Below are 27,915 nucleotides of genomic sequence, written 5' to 3'. Positions count from 1 at the left end.
CGCACCGTTCGCTCGAGGGCGCTCGCCACTCTCCTGACTGGGTGCCGCCCTAAGTCCGGTCCTTATATCCGATTGGTTAAGAGCTTCGCGTTGACTCCAGGCTCCGCCCAGACCCCGCCCCCTCCCTCCGCCCTATAGTGCGGGCGGCGCTTGTTGTTCAGCGGCGGCGGCCGAGCTCGGGTGCATCCTCGGGCCCGCCGCCGCCGCCGCTGCCGCCGGAGCGCGCGGCCATGGAGCTAGAGGTGCCGGACGAGGCAGAGAGCGCCGAAGCAGGGGCCGTGACAGCGGAGGCGGCCTGGTCTGCGGAGAGTGGGGCGGCGGCAGGTAAATGCGACCCCCCCGTCGCTGCGATGGGTTCACCCCTCTCCCCCGCCGTGCTGCGTGGGCTCGCCCGCCCGCTTCGCCCTGCGATGCGGCCAGCCGGGTTGATCCATTCTCACGCGCGGCGCGGGGATGCTCGCGCTCTCCCATTGCATGAGCGGGGGAGGGGGCATCTGCGCTCGGGCCGGGGAGACTGCACCGCCCCGCCCGGGGATGCGGGGCTCGCAGCGCTCGGCCAATTTTAGGGTCCTTGGGTGCACGATGGAGCCGCAGGCGGGCGTGGGTGCGGCTCTTTATCCTGGCAGCCTGTGCACGCAGCGAACCTCTTCTAGATGCATGCGGTAGCGGTGAAGCAGTCCTCTGGTTTGGAGGTAGTAGAGGGGACCCGTTTTCGGGCATTCTCTTGCTGTAGGGGATAGAGACAAGTGAGTCATATCTGCCCCTTTGAGTGTGTGGTGAGTGGCTTCTCCACAGTGTGGGGGATGCTGGAGCACCCTCATTCTAATTGGGGGACCCCACTGCGGACCCTGCCTGGCAAGGAAGAGCGAGTATGTCCTCCATGCGACCCCCGTGGCTGGGCTGTCAATCTTGGAACTGTCACCTTCTGGTCCCTCCCTGCTGCATACCACTGATCACCTATTTGTGGGCCTCAATTTACCTCCCTCTAAAATGGGGGCTGGGGAAGAATAAAGAAATGATGTTGAGGTGCCTTCTCTGTCCCGGCTGGGTGAGCAGATGTCCCGTCCCATTAGTCCCCCAAACTCCCAGACCTTTCTCCCTGGACCCTGCCTGCCATGCTACAGTAGCCTGTGGGGCAACCCCGCTTCCTAGTGTCCCCTTCCCTGTCTCGAGCAGTGTCTCTGGGCTTGCATTCTGTAGGCAGGGCTGTCGGTATGCACAGCCGAGAGAGGACAGAATGCTCCCTTCTCCATCGAGGTCATCAGAACTTTCTGGATTCACAGAACTCTAGGCTCCCTTCAGCAGTACTCCATGGCTGGCAGCTGCCGTTAGGTCTCTGTGGACTCACATAGGCTTCTAAGGCTCTCCCTAACTGTCCTCATGGAAGACAGGGAGGGGAGGAGGAGCCAGGGATCTAGTGGTCCCCAAACCCAGGTGGTCAGATTCGTTCTCTATGCTGTTGGGAACCCAGTGGTAGCTAATCTGCTTCTTGTCACCAGCTACCTGCCCTTCTGTGCTGCTGTCATCTGGTGTCCCGTGCCATTATGGAGAAATTATACAGGGGACAGCAGGGCCCTTAGTGGCCATAAACCTGATAGCGCCAGGCACTCAGTTCCCAAACATTGTCCCTGTATATGGAATCTTGTTCATCACTGGGGAGATGTGGGGGGCGGTGTTTAACAAGCTAGCTGGAGCAGACAGGATCTGTCACCGATCTCTAGACAAACCTGTGTCTGACCCCCAGGGGCTGTCCCTCCCGGAAGTTCCTTTTCCTGCCTAGAGTCCTGTTAGTCATCCACATAGAATCCCATCGCTGCCTGTGAGACCCACCCTTCAGTGTGGCTCCCTGATGTGCCCCTACCTGTAAACCGGGGAAGCCACCTGGGTCTCCTCTGACCTTGGGTTGAAGCACCAGAGTGCTGGCTGCCTTAAAGGAGTCAGTTGCGTTTATTTACCACCAACTGCATCTATGCCTCCACGTGAATGGGGGGGGGGGGGTGTCCAGTGTCAGTATCCCCAGCCTCGTGGGGGGCTGGAGGTCAAAGGCAAGAAGAGCAAGACCTACCCTGCTTCCTAGAAGACCTCCGCTCTGGGTGTCTGTCTCCCTGCAGACCTGGCAGCAGCAGCCTGTTATCTGCTCTGGTGATTTCCACCTATCTGATGGGAAGGAAACCTATCTGTGTGGCGTTTAGAATCCAGTTACGTTTAGTCTTCTTACTCCACGGGCCTGCCCAAAAACCGCCTGTCTCCTGCCTTGCTGCGGCTGCTGGGGCCCTTGCAATTTGTGGGTGCGTGGTATGGCTTGGGGACCCTGGGTACTAGGCGACAGGGCTGGTGACCTGCCTGGGCTCTGGTAAAGTGTTCCTAAGCTTCGCCGCTCCCAACCTGCCACTGCCTCCTCCCCCATCTGAATTGGTGGCGAATTATGTCAGCATTGCTTCTAAAATCACCCCAGAGCCTGCCCACGTCTCCTCCACCCCATGCCTCTGCTGGTCCAGCGTCCTTCGTTTTCCTTCCACCGACTCTCCGGTTCCATAAGGAGCCCGTTAGAAACTGGCTCCAGGCCCTCCCTCTGCCCACACCGCTGCCCCACCCTCTCCTCCCTGTCTGCTGCTCAGTTCTCCATGCCAGCCACAGGAGCCTCTATGTTCCTGCATGGTTCAGCACCAGGGCTGGGGGGGGGGGGCATTCAACAGGTGCGTGGGGACTGTCAAGGTGTGCCAGGTGGCAAATGCCACAGACCAGTAGGAAGTAGTGACCTTGATGTCAGGGTCAGAGCTGTTGACCTTAGAGACAAAAGGTTCAGTCAGTCTTGCCCTAGGTGTTATCCTGAGATCATGCATTTGGGTGACTGCTGCCTCTGTGTCCCCAGTGGAGAGAGGGTCTGGAGCCCTTCCTTGATTTAGACTGCCGGGGTCAAGATGCTGATGTGCGCAAGAACAAGGTAATGCAGGGACTCACTGGTTGCAGCCCCCCTGCTAGGTTTTGTCAATAAAGTTTTATCAGCACATGGGAGTGTTTGCCTATTCAGAGAGCTAGCCTAGGATATATGAGTCCCTGGGCTCTGCCCCAGGGCCACGTAAACCTTGTCATCCCAGCACTAGGGAGATGGAGGCCTGAATGTCAAAAGAATCAGGAATCGAAGGTTAGCCTTGGCTGTGTGCTCGAAGGAGTCAGTCCTCTCCTCCCTGTAGGTCCTAGGGATGGAATTCAGCTACTCAGGCTTGACAGCAAGCTCCTCACTCACTGAGCCATTTTGCTGGTCCAGTGTTGACCTTTCTTGAGCTTCTACTGTGCCTGGTGAGCCAGATGGCTGGGGGCTAGCCTGGAGCTCTTGCTTATGGAGGGTTTGGGACCAGGCCTGCTCAGAGCCCTGAGATCTCTGCGCTCATGTGTATGTGCTGCAGGTTTGGAGACCCTTGATGTGACAGCCTGGGTGCAGTTAAGGCCACATCGGCCTTGGTCATGGGACGCTATGTCCCTTGAAAATGAGTGTGGCGAGCTGGGTGAGGGGGCTGCTGCTGGGTCCTGACTGTTCCGTTACTACACTGAGTGTCATCCCTGTCCCTGCTCTCATGCAGGTGGAGGCCCACCACGAGATTATGCTGAGCTGGGAATTAGCTCAGAGTCGTAGCCGCAGCCTCGCAGGCCGACATGCACAGTGCAGCGGGGCCGGGCTGGGCAGACCCTTTGCTGTCACAGGTCTCCAGGGGCCCTGACTCCCAGCACTGGCAGCCGCTCATGTGCCTGTCTTTGTCAGGGTGTGGGGGAGCGGGCTTCGGGGAGCAGATAATCCCCAGCCTACAGGGATTGTGCTGGGTGGAGGTGCACAGGCGCACTGAGCACGTTTGGATTGAGTCACTAGCCCTCTGAGGGTGCCGGAGTCCAGGGGTTCACCACCACTCTTCTGGTGACTACTGACTGTCAGCAGATTTTACTTTTTCTGTTGTCGAGCGTGTCCGTCTGACTGATAACAGCTTCCTGGTTGACATCGGAGACAGCAGTTTTCTAGTTTCTTAATCTTCTCTGTCTTCCTTTCATTTTTGTTGTTGTCCTATGAAGCCCAGGCTGTCCTCAAACTCGCTGTTTAGTGTAGGATGATCTGAGGCTACCAGTTCTCTTTCCTTTACCTCCTGAGTGCTGGGGTAACAAGTGTGTGCCACCACAGCTGGTTTATGAGGTGCCTGGTGCACGAGATGTTGAGGAAGAAGCCCAGATCCTGGTGCATGCTGGGAGAATGCCCTGTCCACTGAGCCTCAGCGCAGCCTCCCCTTTTACCTGTTTTCTGAGCAGAGATGGGGTAGGGAGTGTTGAAGCCAGGTTGGGGGCACAAGAAAAATAACAAGGATTTCTGTGCGGTGGGCACTGTGCCTCTGGGGGATCCAACTTCTGGGGGTCACGCATGTATCCTGGTGGGGCACAGCAGGGCCCCCTCTCTGCCTGAGACGTTGGTGGGAGTTGGTGGGATCACCTTGCCTGACAGACAGACATTCAGCTCTTTGAGACAGACTCTCTCCCCTCTCCACCACTGGCACTGCACAGTGTCCGGCTACTTGGGGACCTGTGGTGGCCTGGTTGTCCTGCCTAGCCTGGCTTCCTGTTTACTTCTCGGAGCTGACCAACAGGGAAACACAAAGTTTGTCTTGCGTGATGGGTCAGAGGGACAGTCACCCTGGAAAACAAGGGCGGTGGGGTCCCAGTATCTACCTGGGAGCCCACCCCACCCCACCCCGCTGCCCTGCCAAATGTTTGCCTGCTCTGCTGGTCTCCAGCAGCTCCTAAGGGCCTGCGGTGTGTGTGGCTGCCCCCCTGTTTCAACCACCGCCACCTCGTGACTTCCTCTCCTCTCTGTTCCAAAGAGGTGACGGGTATTCCCAGGACAGGGCGGGCTGAGGGGAGGAAGTGCTACCCAGCCCTGCACAGAGCCTCAGCCTGCCTAGTCAGGGGGCTGCACATGGTTGTCCCTGGGTCACTGCCCGCCTGCCTGCCCACCTATCTGCCGCAGTAAACATGTTGGAGAAATAGGCTGCCGGCTTCACTCACCCTCTCTGAAGTCTAGGCGGACTTCACACCCCAGGCTGCAGTGCCCCCGCCATCTGTCCATTACACTGCAGCCAGCATCGTGCTGCCATCCTGTCTCCTCTGCCTTTATGTGGGCTCTGGGCACTGGACATGGGTCCTCAGGCCTGTGCACCTTCCCCTGCAGGCCTCAGTCATGCTGAACTCACTCCAGTCTCATTCCAGAACCTTCCATCAGCCCACCTGTTTCTCAGCACCTCCTGGCACCCACGGGTCCACTTCCTATCTGGGAGCCCAGAGGGTATGGCCTTTTTGTCCTGGTCACTCACTGAGCCCCATGTCCTTCAGGTCCCTCCACAGTATGGGGTGTAAGAGCCTCACTCCTTTTTTTTTTTTTTTTTTTTTTTTTTTTTGGTTCTTTTTTTCGGAGCTGGGGACAGAACCCAGGGCCTTGCGCTTCCTAGGCAAGTGCTCTACCACTGAGCTAAATCCCCAACCCCCGAGCCTCACTCCTTTTAATGGTTGAGTAGTACTCCAACGTGGGGACAAGACGCCCTGGTATGCCGGCAGTCCCCCCATGGACAGAAGTCCATGTTTCCTTGGTGTTGGCTGTTTTGGAAAGTCCCACAAGGACTGTGCACAGTTTGGGTGGATTGGGCTTTTCACTTCCCTTCGTGGCTGCCTAAGGGTGGACTCGCTGAGTCACAGAGAAACCGTGTGTCCGACTGAAGACAAGCCAGGCTTGCTCACAGCCACCGGATACTTCTCCCTCCCTGCCGGCTGCAGGTGGCTTCCTGTGACTAGCTTCACTGACATTAGTGGTTGTTTTTAATTCTTAATATCGTCTATGCATCTGTCTTACACGTTTATGGGTGCTCCCCCGAGGGTGGCGAGGTCAGTGGTCAACTTGCAAGAATCACTTTTTTCTTTCTGCCATGTGGTCCTTGGGTTTGAACTCAGGCCATCCATCCCCTCACCCACTGAGCTTGCTCTCAGGTTCTTTTCTGAGCACAGCCGCAGTAGGCATAAAGGAAGCCTCTCGTTGGGGCTGTTTCATTGTTTGTGTGTGTGCATGTGTGCATGTCCACATAGGTTTGTGGTCACCATGGTGCCAGTATATGGTGTGCCAGATGCCTTGTTGCTAGTCACTGTGTGGATGCTGGGCATTGAATGCCGGCCCTCTGGAAGAGCAGCCAGTGCCTTAACTATTGAGCCATTTCCCCAACCCATCATTGTGACTATTCCTTCTCTTTATACTTTAGACATGGTCTCCTCAGGTAACTCAGGCTGGTCTCTAACTCCCAATTCTCCTGTCTCAGTCTCCTGAGAGCCAGGATGACAGAGGACGGCGCCACTTCTATGGAGTAGGGAGTCCAGGAGAAAGTGTGCTGGCTGAGCTGTGCCCTAAATGGCCTCAAAGTCAGCGTCCTGTAAGGGCAGGGCCATCCCCTCTGAGTGTCTGAGGTGAGCCGGTCAGCCCTGAGGTGGCTAAGTCCTGCATGGTTCGTGCTGCAGAGAGGTTTAGAGGATAAGCAGGCAGACTATACAGCCCCAGGAGAAGGGGCTGGGCAGGGAGGTTCCTGTTGGTCCGCTGTCCCTGAGCAATAGCAGCCACAGCACAGAGGTATCGGCGGGCAGAGCCAGGAGTAGAACCAGCTGTGCAAAGGTAATATACAGGCATGCTGACTTGGGACAACAATGGGGACAGTACGTGTGCGGCGTCAGGCACCTGGGATGGCCCATTCAGATGTAGGTTCTGCCTAAGCCAGAATGGAATACCCTGGCGGAAGGAAGCCCTGTCCCCAGGTACCTAACTGATTATCAGAAAGCAAGGACCTCTGGGGAATGGGCGGATGTGGATTGGGAGTCTCAGCACCACAGGCAGCAGTGGACCTTGGTCCTGTCCCTTCCACAGCCCATCCTGTAATCCAGGCTGTGGTCTGGCCTCCAGCCTCACAGCACCCAGCTCCCAGTCCACACTGTTCGTGAGAAAATTAATTTAGGGTCCTTATCCCCTTTCCCCAGTCTCCGGGTAGTGTCTCGAGGGTTCAGGGGGCAGGCATCTGTGCATGCTCAGTGGGTGAGCCCCTGTTTCAACACCCTCCTGTTACCCACACAGCACAGGAGGCACTATCTTGCTCTGTAGTCCAGGCTGGCCTGAAACTTGTCATCCCCTGCCTCAGATTCTCGGATGCTGAGATGACGGTTGTGAGGCACTGTGGCTGAATTCTTCATTTCTGCCTGCCTGAGCTGTCAGACCAAACTCGTGCACCAGGCAGTGGGGACAGGTGGGGACAGCTGCTCTCGGGGCGCATGGAGTCCAAGGGTCCAGTGTTGTTTCTGCTGTCGGCGCTGTAGGATAAAGATTAACCCACAGAGAGAGAAGGAGCTCTTAAGCCGGGGCTGTTGCTCCTCCAGGATTTCGCAGATTCTTTCTGTGGAGCATCCCATTGTATCCCATCATGCCGGCCATGACAGCTTCTAGGGTCTAGTTTCTCTACAAGTGAGTATGCCCAGCCATGCAACATCCTGCAACTGCCTTATAAGACAAGGACTCATGTAGCCAAGGCTGACTCAAGGTCACTATGTAGCTGAGGATGGCCCTCCTTAATTGTAGGAAGTAGATGGTCTCCTGATCCTCTCCTGATACCTCTCTGTGCAGGGGTGATCAGCCTACCACCTGGAGGTGTTGCTGCAGGATGGCTGTGTAGCCATGGTGTATGTGACCTCTGCCTCCTCATGTCCTCCAGCTTCAGCCTCCTGGGTCCTGGGATGGTGGATATACACCACCAGGGTTGGTCCCTTCTCTTATACGAGACAGCCTTTCTCTTCCCCTTCTCCCTCTGTCTCCTCCTCCATGCCCTCCTCCATCTTCTCCTCCTCCCCCCTCCTCCTCCTCCATCTCCTCCTCCTCCTCCATCTCCTCCTCCTCCTCCATCTCCTCCTCCTCCTCCATCTCCTCCTCCATCTCCTCTTCCATCTCCTCCTCCTCCATCTCCTCCTCCATCTCCTCCTCCTCCTCCATCTCCTCCTCCATCTCTTCCATCTCCTCCTCCTCCATCTCCTCCTCCATCTCCTCCTCCTCCTCCATCTCCTCCTCCATCTCCTCTTCCATCTCCTCCTCCTCCATCTCCTCCTCCATCTCCTCCTCCATCTCCTCCTCCATCTCCTCCTCCATCTCCTCCTCCATCTCCTCCTCCATCTCCTCCTCCTCCTCCTCCTCCATCTTCTCCTCCATCTCCTCCTCCTCCTCCATCTCCTCCTCCTCCTCCATCTCCTCCTCCATCTCCTCCTCCTCCTCCTCCATCTCCTCCTCCTCCATCTCCTCCTCCTCCTCCTCCATCTCCTCCTCCTCCATCTCCTCCTCCTCCTCCTCCATCTCCTCCTCCTCCATCTCCTCCTCCTCCTTTATCTCCTCCTCCATCTCCTCCTCCTCCTCCATCTCCTCCTCCTCCTCCTCCATCTCCTCCTCCTCCATCTCCTCCTCCATCTCCTCCTCCATCTCCTCCTCCATCTCCTCCTCCATCTCCTCCTCCTCCTCCTCCTCCTCCTCCATCTCCTCCTCTTCCTCCATCTCCTCCTCCTCCTCCTCCATCTCCTCCTCCTCCATCTCCTCCTCCATCTCCTCCTCCATCTCCTCCTCCATCTCCTCCTCCTCCATCTCCTCCTCCTCCTCCTCCTCCATCTCCTCCTCCTCCATCTCCTCCTCCATCTCCTCCTCCATCTCCTCCTCCTCCTCCTCCTCCATCTCCTCCTCCTCCTCCATCTCCTCCTCCTCTTCCTCCTCCTCCTACATCTCCTCCTCCTCCATCTCCTCCTCCTCCTCCTCCCCCTCCTCTATCCTCTTCTGTCTTGTCCTCCAAGTCTTCCTCTGTCTCCTCCTTCATCTCTTTTTTTTTTCTTCTTTTTTTTCGGAGCTGGGGACCGAACCCAGGGCCTTGCGGTTCCTAGGCAAGCGCTCTACCACTGAGCTAAATCCCAACCCCCCGTCATCTCTTTTTTTGTTCTTTCTCTTTCTGCGGTTCTGAGGACGGAGACCAGGGTGTGATGCATGTTCTGCTGTGTCTCTGGAATACATGGCACCCAGTCCCTCTTCAATAGCTTGTTTCTGGTGCAAGGTGTTGGAGGCCCATATGGGACCAAGTCACTCAGACAACCCTAAAGTCCCTTAAGCTGGCTGAAGCAGAAAGGTCATTAAACCTCACAAGTCTGCTGCATGCCCACGGGTGTCCACAGCTCCACGTGGGTTGCAGGGTGGCACACACTCTCAGGAGCATGACGGTGTGGCTGGCAGCCTTCCTGACCTGTTGCTCAGGAAGATGAGCCTTCTCTCTCAGGCTTGCAGACAGCCACTGGCCTGTCCCTCAGTACTGCAGAGATGGGGCAGGGTCCAAATGGGGGCCTGCTGCTGGGGTCATCACTGGCTGGGTCTCCAGCCTAGAGCAGATGGGAGGGGAAGTTGGTAGATGTCTGTGAGGCTTGGACACAGCGCCCTGATCCTGGCCACTCAGAGGCCAGGGCCTGAGCTCTGTGACAGATGGAGTCTGCGGGTCCCATGAGGCCTGCACTAGTGGCGATGTGCTCACCAGTGTGGACTTGTGTCTGGGTATTGGTTTGGGGATTTTGAGCTATAATTGGTAGGTTGTAGAGATCACCTATTTAAGGCATATGCACCTGTGTGGTCTTCAGATTATGCAGCCAGGGAGTCCACATAGTTCCAGAACGTTCCATCTCTCGGAGGAGGCCTTCTCTGTGTAAGTCATCTGCCAGCAAGCACATGCACTTCCTTCTGTGTTCTCCAACCCTGGGCATGGCCTGTCCTGGGCACTGTGAGGCTTTTTTGGCTGGGTCCTCTGTGCCAGGCCTCACTCTTGTTCTGGTCCGCGTGGTACTCTGCTGTGTGGGTCAGCAGGACAGGAATGCATTGTGGAGTGAGGGCATCAGACCATTCTCTTCCTTTTCTGCTGCTGTGTAATGCATCTCCAGTGTAGAAGCTCCACACCACACTTGTGCATGCACCCTGCACCAGCCCCCGAGGATGTGAGCGCCATGCCTCTCCTGGGTGGCCGGAAGGGCTGGGTCCACAGGACCGTGTGCTGTCTTTACAGGGTATCTTCTTCCCTGCCCAGGCCTCTTCTCAGAGACAGAGCAGGTCACCTGTACATGGCAGCATGAGAGCCATCAGCCACCAGGTCCTTAACAGTTGAGCAGTGTAGCCGTGGAGGGATGTTTGAGGGTCTTGTTCAGCAGTGGGGCAAGCCTTGCAGGAGAGGGACACAGAGGACACAGCTGTGCCCAGGGCAGGATGGAGTAGGGAAGGGGCCTGTGTGGCTTGAGGACGCAGAGAGAAGGAAGCAGGGAGGCAGCAGGAAAAGGAAGCCTCTCTGTAACCCAGTCAGCAGGCTAGAGTGCGCTAATGGACAACTCCCTCCCCCCCAACCCCCATCTGTACGTCTCCTGGCCCAAGGCCTTGCTCTCTGAGGCAGTGAAGGCCAGGGCCTGTGATCTCCCCGGCCATAGTTTCTGTTTGCTGTCCATTCCAGTCTCTTTCATATTTCCTGTGCCCCAGATCTCTCTGTGTCCATGTCACTCTAGGGTCACTTGCCAAGAAGTGTCTTCAGGGGATGGGCAGAGCCCACTTTACAGATGGAGTGGCCTGGGTGGTGTCCCAGGCAGTGTGCAGTTGTAGCCCATGTGACAGGTGCTTGTGGTGATAGGGACACAGCTTCCAACCTCACAGTAGAAACGGCCTATAGGTTCATAGAATCACTCGAGGTCACACAGCCCTGGCTTTGGCCTGGAGCTTAAGGGGTCATTGCATGGCCCCGTAGGTACAGTCACCGCTGGCCTGGGTGCTGCCGGCAGATGTGGGCTGACTGGGCCAGTGAGTGCCCTGCCTCCCCTCCTCCTGGACTATTTTTAAACGTAATTTCCTGGAAAACAGGGCTGCTCGTTCAAAAGACAGCTGGCTGGGAGGAGAGTGTCTGAGCTGCATCAGGGCCACCGAGTGCCCCTGTACCCTTCCTGACCGCATCCCCAGGGTCTGCCTTGACTCCATGTTTCAGCCAGTCAGGTCAGAGCCCCACTCTGGGGTCCATGCTTGGCTACAGGCAGGGCAGGTGACTCAGGACCTCAGAATGTCACCTGTAGCCCTGGGAGCTGCTGCCAGCACAGCTGAAGTCTTCCTTCCCACCCCAGGGAGCCTGCGACAAGTCCTAGCTTCTGCCTCCTTCACGCAACCTTCTGCCTCTCCTGTGCCTTGGCCTCAATGCCCCAGATGCAGTGTTCCACTGTAGGGGCGGATCCTGGGTTAGCTGATAGAACCTTGCAGTCAAGTGGCTCAAAGGCACCATCACCCTTACCCAGCCACCGTGGTCCCTGTTCCCTATGAGGGTCAGGATCAGAGTGTCCTGTGGTTGGGATGTTCCTCTATCCAGCTGTGCACTGGGAGCCTGCATCCCTTGGCTCGTAGCCCCCAGCTCCCCTGAGGAACTGGCAGTGACACGGGCCTAGGAGACAGACTCACCCTCATTGCAACACTCATCTTTCTATCCCACCAGCCCATTCCCCACCACCATCATGTCAGCAGTGACAGGTCATGCCTCCATGGCCCACAGGGACTATAAACACTTGTCTCCTCAAGGGTCATCTCTGGGTCCCAGACACAGAACCATAGACTGTTCACTACAGAGAGGCAAAGGCAAATACCAGGTCAGCTTCTAGAACCTTCTGTGAGTCCCTGTGATCCTGTGGTCTTCGGTCTCTGGGTCACCAGCACTACAGTCCACACAGTGCTGGGTTTGAAACCCACATGGACACAGTCACCTGGTCCTGTCTCTGCCTGTGATCCAGGCATCCCAGTGAACCTGGGGTGGGGATGAAATCACCCCTCCCCCATTCACCGCCACCATCCCAGGGCAGAGGAGAAAGTCACTCCCAGCCTGGAGCAGGGATGGCTTCAGTGGATGCGGGGCTTACTGCACAGGTGTGAGGACTGAATGCCTAGCACCCAGGTAAAAAAGCTGTTAGCCCATCACTGGGGAGACGGAGACAGGAGGATTGCTGTGGCTGACAGGCACCAGGCAGCTTAGTAATGGTGAGCCCTAGGCTCAGTGACAGACCCCGTCTTAGTCAGGGTTCCTATCCCTGCACAAACCTCAGGACCAAGAAGCAAGTTGAGAGGAGAGGGTTTATTCAACTTACACTTCCACATCGCTGTTCATCACCAAAGAAAGTCAGGACTGGAACTCAAGCAGGGCAGGAAGCAGGAGCTGATGCAGAGGCCATGGAGGGTGTTACTTACTGGCTTGCTTCCTCTGGCTTGCTCAGCTTGCTTTCTTATAGAACCTAGGACCACCAGCCCAGGGACAGCACCACCCACCATGGGCTGGGTCCTTCCCCCTTGACCACTAATTGAGAAGATGCCTTACAGCGGGGTCTCATGGAGGCATTTCCTCAAGGGAGGCTCCTTTCTCTGTGATAACTCCAGCTTGTGTAACATTGACACACAGACCAGCCAGTATAGACCTGACTCAAAACCAAAAGCACAGCCAGCCGTGATGGCACACGCCTTTAATCCCAGCCCTCAGGAAACAGAGGCAGGAGGACCTCTGTGAGTTCGAAGCCAGCCTGGTCTATAGAGCAAGTTCCAGGACAGCCAGGGCTACACGGATCCTGTCTCATAAAACCAAACCAAACAAGCAAGTCAACAAGCAAGACGGAGAGCCATTGAGGAAGGGGCTGGCCTGGACCTCGGGCCTCCTTACTGAATGTGTCCTCCCTCTCCAGGTATGACCCAGAAGAAGGCTATCCTTGCAGAGGTGAGTCCCCCTGTCCCAGGCGGCTGACATGCTGCTATGTCCTGAGGCTGTGTACAGCACCTCTCGGCCCTAAACACTGTTGAGTGTGTCGGGTAGGAAGGGCAGTCTTGGTGTGTGTATGTGGTGGTGTTGGGGTGATGTCAGTATCCACACAGCAGGAGGCCGGGGCCTTAGGACACCGCCTGGGGCCTGAGGGTCCTCTGAGTCCATAGTAGGACAGTTTTTCCTGGGGCCCTCAGAAGGGGAGTCCCAGGGACACCCCAGAGCTTGTGGAGCTGTGCAGAGGGAGAGCTGGTGCCCCGAGGATGGCGTGGGGATGATCTGGGCTCTGGGAGCAGTGTGCCCCCTGGTGGCAGGTGTAGAGAACCACAGGCAGCTCGGCCCTGGTGACCCGCCCCAGCACAGCACAGCAACCTTCTGCACTTACAGAACCTTCTGGCTTCTTTCCTAAACTGTTTTTGGTTCCTGTCTCCCAGGCCCCGTTGGTGACAGGGCAGCCAGGCCCTGGCCATGGGAAGAAGCTGGGCCATCGAGGCGTGGATGCGTCTGGAGAGACTACGTATAAGAAGGTACCCGAGACAGGTGTGGGGGCTGGGAAGAGAGACCCCTGTGACCGGCCCCCAGCTCCTGCATGGATGTTGGTGTGAGGCGTGGCGAGATAGGCAGCACTGTTCAGTTTACAGTTACACTTTAAAGTGTCCACCATCAGAGATGTAACATGGTCCCTGCTGTCTAGTTCTAGGAACACTGTGTTACACCATCCCCATGAGACATGACTAACCCCCCTGAGCCCCGCACCCCAGAATTCACTTCTGTCGTGGAGCCCCTGCCGTGTGGCTGTGGAAGGGGTTGGATGGGTGCAGCTGGATATATCCCCAGGGGTGGGGGTAGGGTGGGGGGCAGGCAGCACAGGACAGAGAGGCCTCAGGGGTCCTGATGCCACCAACCCTCCCACAGACCACCTCGTCCACCCTGAAGGGTGCCATCCAACTGGGGATTGGGTACACGGTGGGCAACCTCAGCTCTAAGCCAGAACGCGATGTGCTCATGCAGGACTTCTATGTGGTGGAGAGCATCTTCTTTCCCAGGTAGGCCCTGGCACCACAGCGCTGCCCGCCCTTCATGGCTGGGTCTGAGTGTGCCAACTGCCACCAGCAGGACTGCCTGTGCTCCTGCCTGCTAGTGTTTTAGCTGCAGGAAGGAGGAGACACACATGGTGTTTGCCCTGCTTGCATCTCCTTGGCCAAAGCTGGTCCTGCATGTGCTTCCAGGTTCTGGCCCCAAAGCCCACTCAAAAGCTGGCGCTGGTGCTTGTCTCTAAGTTCAGCGTACGGGAGGCAGAGAATTCACAGCCACACCGGCAGTCCCCGTCAGAGAATGCGGTGGGGAGGTGTCGACCTCTGACCTCCACGTGCACATGTGTGTTCGAGGAAAGGAGGGATGTTGTTAGGGTGTATCCTGAAGCCTGTCACAACATCCTCACTAAGCAGCGATCCCAAGTTCTTTGTGGGGTTGTGCTTGGGACAGATGGGGAGAGGCAGCCGAAAAAGTCACCATCCCTCACAGCTCTCCCCCTGCGTCCCCCTCTGCAGCGAAGGGAGCAACCTTACCCCCGCCCACCACTTCCAGGATTTCCGTTTCAAGACCTATGCACCTGTTGCCTTCCGTTACTTCCGGGAGCTCTTTGGTATCCGTCCGGACGATTACTTGGTAAGTGTATCCGTCAGCATCACCAAGTACCAAGCTCCCCCAGATGGAGACCATGACCCCTAGGGGCACACCTCCCTGTGACCTCACATCTCCTGGGTTCCGCCACGCACCACCCAGGAGCACGTACTGGGGACCAAGTCTTCGGCCGTGGGGTCTGGTTTGCCGCTGTCACTGTGGGTCTCCTCATGGCAACCTGCCCTGTTGTGCTTTTTCTGCCCCTTATATACCGGACCGGCTCCTGTTGAGTTGGTCACAGTTTCCAGGAGGCTCTGGATTCATCTAGAAAGAATGGCTGGGGCTTTAGGCCTAGGGCATCTTTGGCGAAGAGGCCCTTGGGGGAAGCGAACTTGGGGCACAGGCATGGGGCAGGCATCTCTCGGCCAGTTCCCAGGAGGGCCCTTTACCTCCCAGTGGTTATGATGGGACAGCAGGGGTGCAGGAGAGAAGTGCAGCAAGTGCAGGTGTCCCCGCCTTTCAGAGATGGCTGTGGCTCACCACAGTGGGTGGAGGAAGGACAGACAGATGGCCTGGCTGGGGAACAGATGCGACGCGGCTTAGACATGTGTCCCTACACATCAGCATCCCCTCCTGGAGTGTGGGGAAGACTGACGTACAGAGATGACACGTGAATGTCAGCGGGCAAGAAGTGGGGAAGGAAACCAGCCATAGGCTGAGGGCCAGCATGCACCCAGCCTCCACCTCGGAAGGTCCCGTGACCCAGCATGGCTGCAGGGTTGTGGCTATCACACAGAGGTTCCAGGTCTAGGTAGAAGGGTCAGAGGTGTAGCCACTGTCACCCATTTGTGGAGCATCCCTCAAAGTACGTGCCCGTGGCGGCTGAAGGGAAGCAGGGGCCTTGTCACGGGAGAACATGCCTGGGCCCATCACACTCTGTGGCCGACAATCTGTAATGCAGTACACTTACATGTTGGGGTCCGAGCAGACGGAGCCACACCCTCAAGCTCCCTGCCCTGCCCTGCAGTACTCACTCTGCAACGAGCCACTCATTGAGCTGTCCAACCCGGGTGCCAGTGGCTCCGTCTTCTACGTCACCAGCGATGACGAGTTCATCATTAAGACTGTCATGCACAAGGAGGCGGAGTTCCTGCAGAAACTGCTGCCTGGCTACTATATGGTGCGTGGTGTGGGCAGGTGGGCGGGTGGGAGCTGGACTTCTAGAACCTTCTCAGGGGCCCCAGCATGGGGAAGCTTGCAGGAATGCCCACCTCAGTCCTCCACGCCCCTCGGGCTCCTCTTCTCAGGCGCATGAGGGCCAGGGATGCAGTGAGCCACAGCCATTGTACCTCTTATGAGAGGCCAGTGGAGCAGGGTCTCCTCTGCTTAACAGGGCCAGACTGCCAGTCCCAGGCGGGACGGACCAGGAGCGTTAGAAGTGACCACCCTGGGTAGCTCAGTGCAGCCTTGGCTTGGTTCCCCTTTGAAGCATCACCCTTCCATTGATTGATGCCCAGGTGGGACTCCTGAGCTCAGGAGCCAATGTCTGGGTGCCTGGGATGGGGTGAGAATTCTGGCCTCCAGAGCACGGGGAGACTGCAGACACGAGCTTCAGCCTAGGGCAGCTCAAGGGGAGCGGTGCCTGTCCCTGGTGTGATACACTGAACAGGAAGCACAGTATAAGAGGTGATTCCTGACTTCTACATGTGTGGTGTACCATGCAGTCATATGCATGTGTGCACAAACACGCCTAAATGGCAAGGAGCAGGGTGTGCTAATGAGACAGGGCGACTAGAGGCCGACATCCGGTCTGCAAGCCAAAGAAACAAACAAAAGAGTGTTAATAGGAACTGGAGAGGTAGTGCAGTGGTTAGACGACCAGCTGCTCTCACAGAGGACCTGGCCTCAGTTCTCAACACCCAGTGTAGGCTCGTGGCTGCCCACGGCCTACGTCCAAGAGATCTGATGGCCATTTCTGGCCTCTGGGCACCAGGTACACACAACATGCATAATTTACACATGTAGGCAAGCACATGCACATAAAATAAAAACAACTAGAACAGAGCCAGATAGTGGTAGTCCACATCTGAGTTCGAGGCCAGCCTGGTCTACAGAGTGAGTTCCAGGACAGCTAGGGCTACACAGAGAAACCCTAACTTCAAAAACCAAAAACCAAACAAACAAAAATCAAAAGTCAAAAAACAATAAGATAAGAAGGTTTTGGGTGTGGTCAGGGCAGTGCCCTGCCTAGAATCCCCCAGTGAGGGGCTGGGGCTGGGGTGTAGGTTGCAGAAGTCATCCCCTGACTCTGCTGAGATCTGAGGATCAAGCTGGACCTTGGGCGTCAGTGACAGCCACCAGATGATGACTCCTTGTACTCTCACCGTACAGAACCTCAACCAGAACCCCCGGACCTTGCTGCCCAAGTTCTATGGGCTGTACTGTGTGCAGTCCGGCGGCAAGAACATTCGAGTGGTGGTCATGAACAATGTGCTGCCCCGTGTCGTCAAGATGCACCTCAAGTTCGACCTCAAGGGCTCCACGTACAAGCGCAGGGCCAGCAAGAAGGAGAAGGAGAAGAGCCTGCCCACCTACAAGGACCTGGACTTCATGCAGGACATGCCAGAGGGGCTGCTACTGGACTCTGACACCTTTGGCGCCCTGGTCAAGACGCTGCAGCGAGACTGCCTGGTAAGCTTCTGCCCCACTGGAGCTCAGGACTGGAGCCAGTTCACACTGGTGAGTCCTGTTGTCCCAGCACTTGGGACGCTGAGGCAGGAGGACCACTCAGACTAGGGTCAAACCTTGGGTAAGTTAACCTATCCCCAGATAGAAAATGAAGGTGGGGCTGTGGTGCTCTTGGTGGTTAGTGTTTAGCTGGCACAGGGCTGGCCTGGACTCTGTCCCCAGCGCCACACAAAAAGAAACAAGGAGGGGGCTGGAGAGATGGCTCACTGACTGCTCTTCCAGAGGTCCTGAGTTCAATTCCCAGCAACCACATGGTGGCTCACAACCATCTGTAATGGGATCTGATGCCCTCTTCTGGTGTGTCTGAAGACAGCTACAGTGTACTCATATGAATAAAATAAATCTTTTAAAAAAAAGAAAGAAAGAAGGAGTTGAATGACACAGGAAGACCAACAGGTCAACTGACCTTGACCCTTGGGGCTCTCAGAGTCTGAACCACCAACCAAAGAACATGCAGGGCTGGGCCCCACTCATATGTAACATGTGCAGTGTGGCCTTCATGAGGGTCCCGAGCACCTGAAACGGGGGCTACCCCAAACACTATGGCCTGTCTGTCGGGTACGTTCTCCTAGCTGGGCTGCCTGGTCTGACCTCAGTGGGGGGTGGGAGGAGTTACAGAGGGTGGCTCCAACCCTCTCAGAGGAGAAGGGGAGAGTGAGATGATTGTGGGAGGGGTGACCAGGAGGGGGCAGTAAGTAGGAAATAAAGTGAACAAGTAAAAAGTAAAATTAAATTTAAAGAGAGAAAAAACAAGAAGTTAGACCCTGTAGAGACCCTGTCCTCTATGAGGCGGACCCAGGACTCCATCCTGGTGCTACAGAAAACAGGTGTGAAGGGAGGATACCTGGGCCACCTGGGTCTGCGTGATGGTCCTGAGTGACCAGGATGTGAGGATTCTGGAAGAGTCTTGGGGTACGAGGGACAGTGGAGGGGAGAGGATGCAGCCCAAAGACTAAAGGAAGGCTGTGTGTGTGTGTGTGTGTGTGTGTGTGTGTGTGTGTGCGTGTGTGAGAGAGAGAGAGAGAGAGAGAGAGAGACAGACAGACAGACAGACAGACAGACAGACAGACAGACAGACAGACTTGCCTGTCATTCTACACCTGGGAGCCTGAGGCCAGGATTGCCACCTTTGGGTTGCAGTCTGGATGACATAGCCCAGGATGTCCTGGAACTTGCTCTATGGACCAGGTTGAACCCAGAGACACAGTTCTGCTTGCATCTGTCTCCCAAGTGCTGGAATTAAAGATGTGAACCAAACAAGGCCCTGTCTTCTGAGTTCACTGTCCATAGCTCCCAGCTTCCCCGAGGGACTCTTGGGTCTTCTACCTGTCCTGAGGGGCTGTGGCTTCCAGGCCTGGGAGTTACCCCTCCCACCCAGGACCAAGCAACTCCTCTTGGGCCCAGCCCTCCATCTGGGAGAGCCCTGTTCGTCCTGATGACACTTAGACACTTTGCCAGGTGCTGGGTCCCTTCCATCTGGGTTGGCGCTGCACCACCTGTCCCCTGGCCCATGTCCCTGGTGTCCCTGGCACAGGTGTTGGAGAGCTTCAAGATAATGGACTACAGCCTGCTGCTGGGTGTGCACAACATTGACCAGCAGGAGCGGGAGCGCCAGGCCGAGGGCGCCCAGAGCAAGGCTGACGAGAAGCGGCCGGTGGCCCAGAAGGCCCTCTACTCCACAGCCATGGAGTCCATTCAGGGCGGAGCTGCCCGTGGGGAGGCCATTGAGACAGATGACACGTGAGTGGGGCACGCTCATTGTCGGAAAGCTGCAGTGCAGTCACAGGCCCAGTACAGGGGCAGAGAAGCCGGCCAGGTGGCATCCACTCACATCTCAGCACATGGGTTGGAGGCAGAGGCAGGGGATCTCACGAGTTCCAGGCCAGCCAGAGCAGCGTAGTGAGACCTGTGTAAAAAAGAGGAACAGTGGCTTTGCAGCGGCCCAGCAGGAGGCCTGCTCAACACACACACACACACACACACACACACACACACACACACACACACACGTACGTTCATCCAGTCCACACCCCAGTGGCCCTGAAAGGGAGGGCACCACGCCCTGCAGAGTTGAGAGCGAGAGCCTCTGAGAGCTGCCAACGCCACGGCTCACCTGTGAGGGACAAGGGTGAGCAGAGGCCCCGTACAGCCTGTGCTCCCCGTGTGGGGCTTCGCCTTCAGCTTCAGGGTTTGGGGCCACTGAGGCGAGGAAGGCCACTGACCTGACCGGGCCTTATGGGCAGACTTGTTGCATTAACCCCTTAGGATGTTTGAGGCAGACATGCCCCGGTGCTGTGCGTTTGTGGGGATGGGGACGTGTCCCCAGGGTAGCTTCTGGCTGCCCGCCTGTCTGCTCCCAATGTGGTGCTTCCCAGAGTTGTGAGCCTGGCCTTTCTGAGATCCGCTGATTCAAGCCTCTCTCCACAGGATGGGTGGGATCCCAGCCGTGAATGGGCGTGGGGAGCGCTTGCTCCTACACATCGGAATCATTGACATTCTGCAGTCCTACAGGTGCGCAAGCCACACCCACCAGGCTAAAGTGCTCACCTCTTTCCTCCTGGCCACACCTCTCCAGGCTGCTTGGCCACGCCCACCTACCCACTCCCCTTGACCCCAGCCTACCCAGCCTTCTAGGTTTCACTTCAACTCTGCTCCTGTCAGTGCTGCTCCAAGGGGTCCTCTGAGCCCTGCCTCCCAGACTGGCATTGGGCCAGCGGGCTAACAGTCTGGGCCCCATCTGTCCCCAGGTTCATCAAGAAGTTAGAACACACCTGGAAGGCCCTCGTCCACGATGGGGTGAGTGCCATTCACTCATTGCACCCCTTGGCCTGGCACTGAGCAGGCTAGAATGGGCAGGGGACATAGTGTGTTCTGCAGCTCAGCCTGTGGCCTGGTGTCCACGTGAGTGCTGGGAAGGGTCTCGCCGTGTGCTGAGCTGCTGGGCTCCTCAGTGAGTCACTCCAGCGTCTAAGACTGCCCACAGAACAGAGAAGCTCTCCAAAGGGTTCTCAGGATGGTCCTGGCAGAATGTGTGCTAAGGTTAGCGGGGAGAGGCAAAAGGGCAGCACACCGGTCATCCAACCACTCAAGGGGCTAAGGCAGGAGAATCCTGGGTTTGAGGTCAGTCAGCCTTGGCTACATAGTGACCGAGTGTCAGCAAACAAGCCAAAAGCGGGTGCATGTGTGCATCATGTACTCGTCCCTACCCTGCCCGTGACCTCATCCTTGCCCCACTTTCCTAGGATACCGTCTCAGTCCACCGGCCCAGCTTCTATGCCGAGCGCTTCTTCAAGTTCATGAGCAGCACGGTCTTCCGGAAGAGTTCCTGTGAGCCACCACCTGTGGGAGGGGGACAAGAGCCAGCCAGCGAGTCCCCAGCTGGGGTTGGGGGAAGAGTGAGATCGGCCAGGAGAGCTCCAGTGAGCTCTGAGCCCTGAGCCCTTTGGGACCACATCTCACCAGTTCCCATAGGACACTGGGAGGGGCAAGCAGGCAAGGCTGCACCCAGCCTCCTGTGCAGCCCTAAAAGGTGGAACCCAGGACATAGACAGTGAAGGAAGGACGGAGGGCTGCTGCCAGAAAGCGATGGAGTTGGAGAGCATCCCAGCACTGACCCCTCGCCCCTTCCCTTCTCCCGACTCTGCAGCCCTCAAGTCCTCTCCATCTAAGAAAGGGCGTGGCGCCCTGCTCGCAGTCAAGCCCCTGGGGCCCACCGCAGCCTTCTCAGCTAGCCAGATCCCCAGTGAGAGAGAGGATGTGCAGTACGACCTGCGGGGAGCCCGCAGCTACCCCACGCTGGAGGATGAAGGTGACCTGCCACCTGGGCTCAGGCACCCAGGAAACCAGCCCTCGGAGGAACCCCCTGGGCACATGGGCTGGGGCATGCCATGCGTGGCTGCAGAGGTCACAGGGCAGCCTGTTCAGTGGTCCAGGTTTCTGACACTAACATGGCTGACCAGAGTGGATGGGGTGGCTGATAGGCCGGGGCAGAAGGCCAGCTCCTGAGGTGGAGCTGAGTGGGAGGGGAGATGGGCTGCAGCCATACAGGCTCCTGCTTGCTGCTCCCACAGGCCGGCCTGACCTCCTGCCCTGCACCCCACCGTCCTTTGAGGAAGCCACCACAGCCTCTATCGCCACCACCCTGTCATCCACCTCCCTCTCCATCCCAGAGCGGTCCCCTTCAGACACATCAGAGCAGCCCCGGTACAGGTGGGCAGGGTTTGGGTTGGCGGAGCAGTGTGGAGCTGGTGCCGGAGCAGACGGGCACAGCCCTGTGTCAGCACAGCTCCAACAGCAGGTACCTATCTCCTCTGTACTTCTCCCACAGGCGGCGTACGCAGTCTTCAGGCCAGGATGGCCGGTGAGCCCCTTCTTTCCCCATGGCCCCACCCACCCTTAAAAGGCACCAACATTTGGCACTGAGCTCCAGGCTTCGCCCCACAGACACTACAGGCCTGGCCGGCTTCCAGAACCTTCCGACCCTCCTGCATCTCAGTTCCAGACCCCAGCTCCCCAGCGTGGGCCTCTGGCCACAGGGCCACCTGCTTGTTCTGCGAATGCTCTCCAGGCCTCAGCAGGGCCCAGCGGCTGCCCCCGCCTGGGACCACCCCAGGCTAGGACTCCCCGGGAACCAGGAATTGCATGCAGCTCTGGGGTCGGGGAGGAAACTGAGGTTGGGCCGTCCTCTGCAGGCCCCAGGAGGAGCTGCATGCGGAAGACCTGCAGAAGATAACTGTGCAGGTGGAGCCAGTGTGTGGTGTGGGGGTTGTCGTCCCCAAGGAGCAGGGTGCAGGGTGAGTGTGCTCCTTATTCAGGGGGACTGATGCTGCAGTCACCCTAGAACAGAAACCCACCCCGCCCGCTCTTAACACGAAGGGGACACCAGGCCGAGCTGTCACCCCAGCACTGAGGCAGGACAGCGTCTCAGGGTTTCTCTTACTGTGATAAGTGCCATGACCATAATTTAGGAAGGGAAGGATTTATTTCCACTGATAGCTCTAAAGTCACCTCCATCACTAAGGGAAGTCAGGACTGAAGCTGACTGAGGGCATGGGAGGTGCCTCAGCCCACTTTCTCATATACTCAGGCCTGGCTGCAGGGTGGCCCTGCCCAGAGTGGGTGGGCCCTTCTACATCAATCAATACAGAAAGTGCCCCACTGACTGGGTCTGGTGGTGCACACGTCTTCATCCTAGCATTCAGCAGGCAGAGGCAGGGGGATCTCTGAATTTGAGGCCAGCCTGGTGTACAGAGCGAGTTCCGGGACAGCTGGGCTGTGTTGAGAGACCCTGTTTCAAAATAAATGTAAAAGTTATCAGTAAAAGAAGAAAGAAAATGCCTTGTAGACCCATGTGCAGGGGCAGACTCATGTGCAGGACAGTGGGGTTGGGGGGCATTTTCTTCGATCACCATTCCCTCTTCAGGGATGACTGTTTTGTGTCCAGTTGAGAGAACTGAGCAGCACAGATAGCTGTGGGTTGAGACCTGTCTCCAAACAGTGTCCCCTGAGATAGAGAGTTGGTAGTACCAGTTAGCATTGGGAGGGTGGGCTGTGCACAGAACCATCTCTGACCCCATCACTGTTCGTGTGTCTCCAGAGTGGAGGTTCCCCCATCTGGGGCATCGGCAGCAGCCACGGTGGAAGTAGACGCTGCCAGCCAGGCCTCAGAGCCCGCCAGCCAAGCCTCTGATGAGGAAGATGCGCCTTCCACAGACATCTATTTTGTAAGTTCCCCCAAAGGCTCCCGAGGCTGCGGACAGTCACAGCTGCTTCTGTCTCTGGTGTGATCACTCTGGGTGGCAGGCCATTGCTCCTCTTGTCCATGGGGAGACCTGAGCAAAGACTGAGGCCCTGTGTCTCTGTCAAGCTGGGAACCCATGAGAAAGCTTCATCCTTGTGCGGGAGGTGATACTTATGGTAGTGGGGCCTGGGAACCCGGTGAGTGACAGGCAGGAGGACTCCATGTCGCCTGCTCTGTAAGGTGGGACGTGCCCCTTTGTGGACAAGGCTAGTACAGCCCAGACCTTGCAGATCTGAGACCATCCTGACTGACCCTGTGGTCGTGGGCCCATAAGCAGGTCAGAGCAGCAGCACCCCCTGTGGGTCAGCTGGCACTAGCGTCATCTCTTGACCCTGGTGCTGAAACCTCATCTGGGGTCTAGGGTTGTCCTCTCCCACCTGGGGCCCTCACTGCTCCCTACTAACTCACCCGCTGTCCCTAAGCTGCTCCAGTAAGGCCGGCGCTCCCACCTGGTCAGACACATTGTCAGCCATGTTGGGGCCATGTGTGCTGCTGGTTTGGGCCTGGGAGTGCCCGGAGCTGTGTCCCGTATTAGGTTCTGGTCTTATGGGGTCCCTAGGCCCCGACCCAGCCAAACATCCTGCTTCAGTCGCCTGTGCCTGCTAGTCCTACTCAGCTGCCCACCTGCATCCCCTGCCTGGTTCCCGCTTCATCCTCTACCCTCTCCTCTCTTCCTTCCTCCCGCCCGGCCCACTGTGTGGCCAGTTCGCCCACGGGAGATACTGGCTTTTCTCTCCCCGTCGTCGCCAACTGCGGGCCGTGACACCAAGCCACACAGGCGCTGTAAGTGACCACAGTCTGCCACTCGTGGAGATTGGGCTCCAGAACACAGCACCCCACACCCCTTCTCTCAAGTGACCAAGGGGAATCACAGCTGTAGTGTAGGTCAGCTGAGCCCCACCTAGACCAGAGACACGCTATGACCCGAGCACCACTCCTTCTCAACTACTCATCTGTGTCCAGGTCTGCAAGACCCCAACCTACTCATGTCACAGGCGTGGGCACCCCGTGACCCTCCAGCCTTTAGTGTTGCTAAGCCTTGTGCTGCAGGGACCACCGAGTGAGGATCTGCCCTCCCTCCGTTGCATACTTCACAGGAGAGAAACTGAGGCTCAGGCCACACAAAGGAACCCACAAGGGCACAGGGTTCAGAAGAACCCATCCTCATAGTCGTCACTTGTCAAGTGACCTCCCAGGACACATGACTGGACTGTAGTGCACCTCGTAGCTGGGCCTGTTACCTCCATTTCAACAATAAGTATGAGGCTCAGAGAGGCTGGGTGACCTTCCCAGAGCTACCTTCACAGCCCTGGAGGTAGCAGGATGTCTGTCACCCCAGCATTAAGATGTGGAAGCAGGATCTGCAATTTCATTGAGCCAGGGATGGCAAAGTTGGGGGTGCAAGGCTAACCTCTGCAGGGTAGACTGTTGGGCTCCTTGCAGGAGGTAGACCGTGGGCATCTATCTCACTGGCCTCTGGGTAGAGGGGGTGTTACCACCCCCACCCCACCCATACACTCTTGATCTATCTGCTCAGCACTGTGAACTTTGTCGTCTGAGGCACTTCAGTGCCCCACTCCCAGGCCTGTGCTCCTTGCCACTGGGAAGCCCTGAAGAAGGCAGGGTGACAGCCCAAGACCGGCTCTCTGGGGTTCTGGGCCTGGGGGAGTCTGATGAGGCTCAGCTTGGATGGAACTCATGCAGGAGCCATGTCCCTGCACTCACAGTGCTCAGCGGCCGAAGCTGCAGTGTCACGTCTGCCTGTGCTCAGCAGCAGGCTCTTGGGGCTGGCTGTCGAGGGTAGGGTAAGCCCGGGGTCAAAGCAGGGGGGGCCCCGCTCCACTACAGGCTGGACAGATGGGGACCAGGGTAGTGGGACACATGGGGCACGTGGGGAGGAAACCTCCTGGCCCGACCCCTGCCGGCCCTCTTGCTTCACTAACTGCTTCCCGCTGCTGCCGCCGCCTCCGCTGCTTCCCCAGGGCCGAGGGTTGGGGGCAGGTGCCCCTTACAGGGGGAACCGGGGTTGCGGCTGCTCCCCAGGGTTGGGGGTCCCCCTCTTTTACTTTCTGTCTCTTCCTTCTGCCTGTCTGCTCCTCGCCCCCTGCTCTTCTGCACCCCTCCTGCACGCGCTGCGCAGCCCACCGACGAGAGGAGCTGGGTGTACTCCCCGCTTCACTATAGCGCACGGCCCGCCTCCGACGGCGAGAGCGACACAGTAAGTCCCCAGGTAGGGTGGGAGGACTAGGCCGGAGCTCCTCCCTCTCCCCTGGTGACTCCCAGCCCTCCTAGCTCCTCCTCCCTTTCCTCCGGCGCCTCCTCTTCCCTTTCTTTTTTTTTTTTTTTTTTTTGTTCTTTTTTTCTCCTGAGATTCCTCTTGCTCAGCCCCTCCTCTTCCCTTCCCCCGACTCCTCCCCCTCTACCCCTTCCTCCCCGCCTCCCTCCCCGCTTCTCTAGGCACAGGGATCTCTAGGTGTATCAGCCCTTTGGCCCAGGAAAACCAGGCCTGGCCTCAGGGCCACCTACACCTGTAGCTCTGAGGCTGCACTAGGAAGTTTAGTGGGTGGCTGGGGCCCCCGCCTGGGTCCTGCCCTCCCTCACCTGCCCCTCTCTGGTCTTTGCAGTAACTTCTATGCAGTCCCCAATCTGGAGCCCAGCGTCCTTCTGCCACCCCAGCCACTTCCTGGAGGCGCTGCCCCCCACTGGGGCTCAGAGCTCAGCGACATCACCCCGATGGCCCTGGCCCGACCTTGTTCTCTCCCTCCCCACTGACGGACGCCATTGGCCAGGCCCAGCCCCAGGATAGGTCAGGCCTCCATCTGCTGCTACCTGTGCCTGTTGGGGCGGCAAGATTTGGAGTGCACATTCTGTATTTATTTTGGGTCCACCCCTCCCCCCCCCTTTTTTTGGACGGAGAGGGAGCACAGGAGTGTTTTTCTAGGAAAAAGACAAGACACAAAAAACCCAGGAAGAGGCTGCAGCCACCAGCCTTGGTGGATCAGGTTCTATGTGTCTCAGTACCCTGGGGACAGTGGCCAGGTAGCTCCAGTAAACCCCACACACTCCAGAGCTCGTTATGACTGGCAGAGGAGACAGGCCCTGGAGCCGCGGCTTGCCGTCCCGGGTCTGTGTTCCTGAGTTGGGTCGCCTCAACAGAGCCCCTCCTTCACCTCAGGTTTGGGACCCAAGCAAACCAGGACTAGTCATGCCCTGTGGTCTTTCTGCATCTGTTTACTGCCACTGGAAGGATGTCCCTACGCATGTCTTGTGGCTACAATCACCTGATGCTGACTGGGAGGTTCCATATTGTCTGCCTCTCATCCCCATGAAACCCTGAGCTGGTGCTGTGGGTCCCCTCAACTCCCAGGGAAATCTCTGCCCCCAAGAAGGGCACAGCCAGGCTTCAGGCTGCAGAGTGAGAGTTTGGTCCTTACCTTGGTTGAAGAGAGTAAGAAAGGGACATCACCTCAGCAAAGCCAACCATATCTACTGACCACCAGGGAGATCGCAGCAAGCATTCTCCACTGGGCAGACCCCAGTGTGTTGGGTGCAGTCCAGCTATGCTATGCCTCTGTTTCGTGGATGTTCCACCCACGGTAGGCGGAGTCAAGCAGGAATGTTCTGAAAGCACGCAGCCACAGGACACAACCTTTGGGTCAGCTTCATGGGCCTCTTGGGTTGCACCTTCAGGGACAGGGGCTATCTGGCTTCCAAGGACTGTAGCAGCCTGTGGAGGCAGTGTGGAGCATGACACTGCCATCGTGGCCAGAAAAGGCATGGCCAGGGAGAGGACCCCTGGAGGGGGAGAGTAGGAGAGATGGGCAGATGCCTGTCCCTGGACCTCACATCAGCCCCCTTCCTGTTGAGGAATGCACAGTGAACACACCGTGGGGAGCTGCTGCATGAGTTAACTAAGGGGTTGGGGCTTGCACACACCAGGCAAGCATGTCACACCTGCCATCCCTGAACTTGGAAAGTTAAGGCAGGAGGGTTGTGGCAAGTTCCAGGCTCGCGTGGGTTAGAGTAAAACGAGACCAAAAGGAAAAAAAAAATCACAGGGCTGGCCCTACCACTCAGTGGGCAGAACTCACCCAGCTGCATAAACCCTGAGTTCCATTCCAGCACCACAGAAACCAGATTGGGAGGCACACAGCTGCCATCCCTCGCTTGGGAAACAGGCAGAAAGAGCAGGAGTGCAAGGCCATCCTTGGCTGTATCCAGTTGAAGGCCAGCCTGGGCTACATGAGACTCTCTCAAAAGAGAATCTGTAAATATCTTCGTGACCCCACCTCCCATCCTGTTCTCTATGATGGCCGCTATCGCCCCACCGTGGACGGTGTGTGAACTGTACTGTAAAGGCCTGCCTGGGGGCGCCTCCAAGGCTGAAGAGGTGCCCTCCCCGGCCCGCCTCTGTTCTCCTCAAGCCATCCCAGCAAGTCCCCTGTCCAGCCCCACACCAACCTCAGTGCAATATGCCCTTCCCGTGGGGTCCCCTGGCACGGTACTGTCTCTGCAGCCCCTTGTCTCTTACCCCTAGCTCCTCTCTCCCAGTGGTTAAAAATCACATCGCACATCCTCCCCCACATCCTGTTTTTATTGTTGAATCCATTCTGTAAACTACAAACCTCCTGTGTCTTACTCATCAGGAATAGGGATCCCGGGTCCTCAGCCCATGTGATCTGGTGTTTGACAATCCAAGTACAGTGTCCCCTTGGCACCAACCAGTGGGGCCTGTCCCTCCAGCGCAGCCGGCAAATGTATGCAGCCCAGGTTCCCGCTCCACCTGTCACACCCCTCTTTTTGAGATCTGTAATAAATCTCTAATAAGAAACAGCTCGTCTCCGGTGAATTCTGCGTGCATGG

General features: G+C 57.4%; 1 protein-coding gene across 16 annotated transcripts; it reads left to right on the top strand.

Moving 5' to 3' along the window:
* The first annotated feature begins 148 nt into the window (after positions 1–148).
* Positions 149–27,885, top strand: Pip5k1c (phosphatidylinositol-4-phosphate 5-kinase type 1 gamma). Of its 16 annotated transcripts, none has more exons than XR_015623986.1 (19): positions 149–324; positions 12,808–12,839; positions 13,316–13,408; positions 13,797–13,927; positions 14,432–14,549; positions 15,532–15,684; positions 16,896–17,195; positions 18,787–18,992; positions 19,680–19,763; positions 20,000–20,048; positions 20,495–20,579; positions 20,899–21,060; positions 21,323–21,461; positions 21,580–21,612; positions 21,696–22,045; positions 22,849–22,975; positions 23,758–23,835; positions 25,193–25,270; positions 25,677–27,883. XR_015623986.1 is itself a non-coding variant. In NM_001009967.3 (19 exon segments), coding segments are annotated over 19 exon segments (2,067 nt in total). In that variant the 5' UTR covers positions 149–230; the 3' UTR covers positions 25,680–27,885.
* Positions 27,886–27,915: the final 30 nt, after the last annotated feature.

The sequence above is a fragment of the Rattus norvegicus genome, chromosome 7 (genome assembly GCF_021556685.1).
Source record: "Rattus norvegicus strain SHRSP/BbbUtx chromosome 7, alternate assembly SHRSP_T2T, whole genome shotgun sequence".
NCBI lineage: Eukaryota > Metazoa > Chordata > Mammalia > Rodentia > Muridae > Rattus > Rattus norvegicus.
The sequence above is the reverse complement of the archived record's forward strand: the minus strand, read 5'-3'. Positions and strand labels throughout refer to the sequence as shown.

Excerpts from the sequence above, each read along its gene's own strand:
- Pip5k1c (XM_087557055.1), top strand. The coding sequence starts at position 231 with ATGGAGCTAGAGGTGCCGGACGAGGCAGAGAGCGCCGAAGCAGGGGCC. Across the intron at positions 13,409-13,796 it reads GAGAGACTACGTATAAGAAG|ACCACCTCGTCCACCCTGAA; the intron begins GTACCCGAGACA and ends ACCCTCCCACAG. Across the intron at positions 22,046-22,848 it reads CCCAAGGAGCAGGGTGCAGG|AGTGGAGGTTCCCCCATCTG; the intron begins GTGAGTGTGCTC and ends GTGTGTCTCCAG.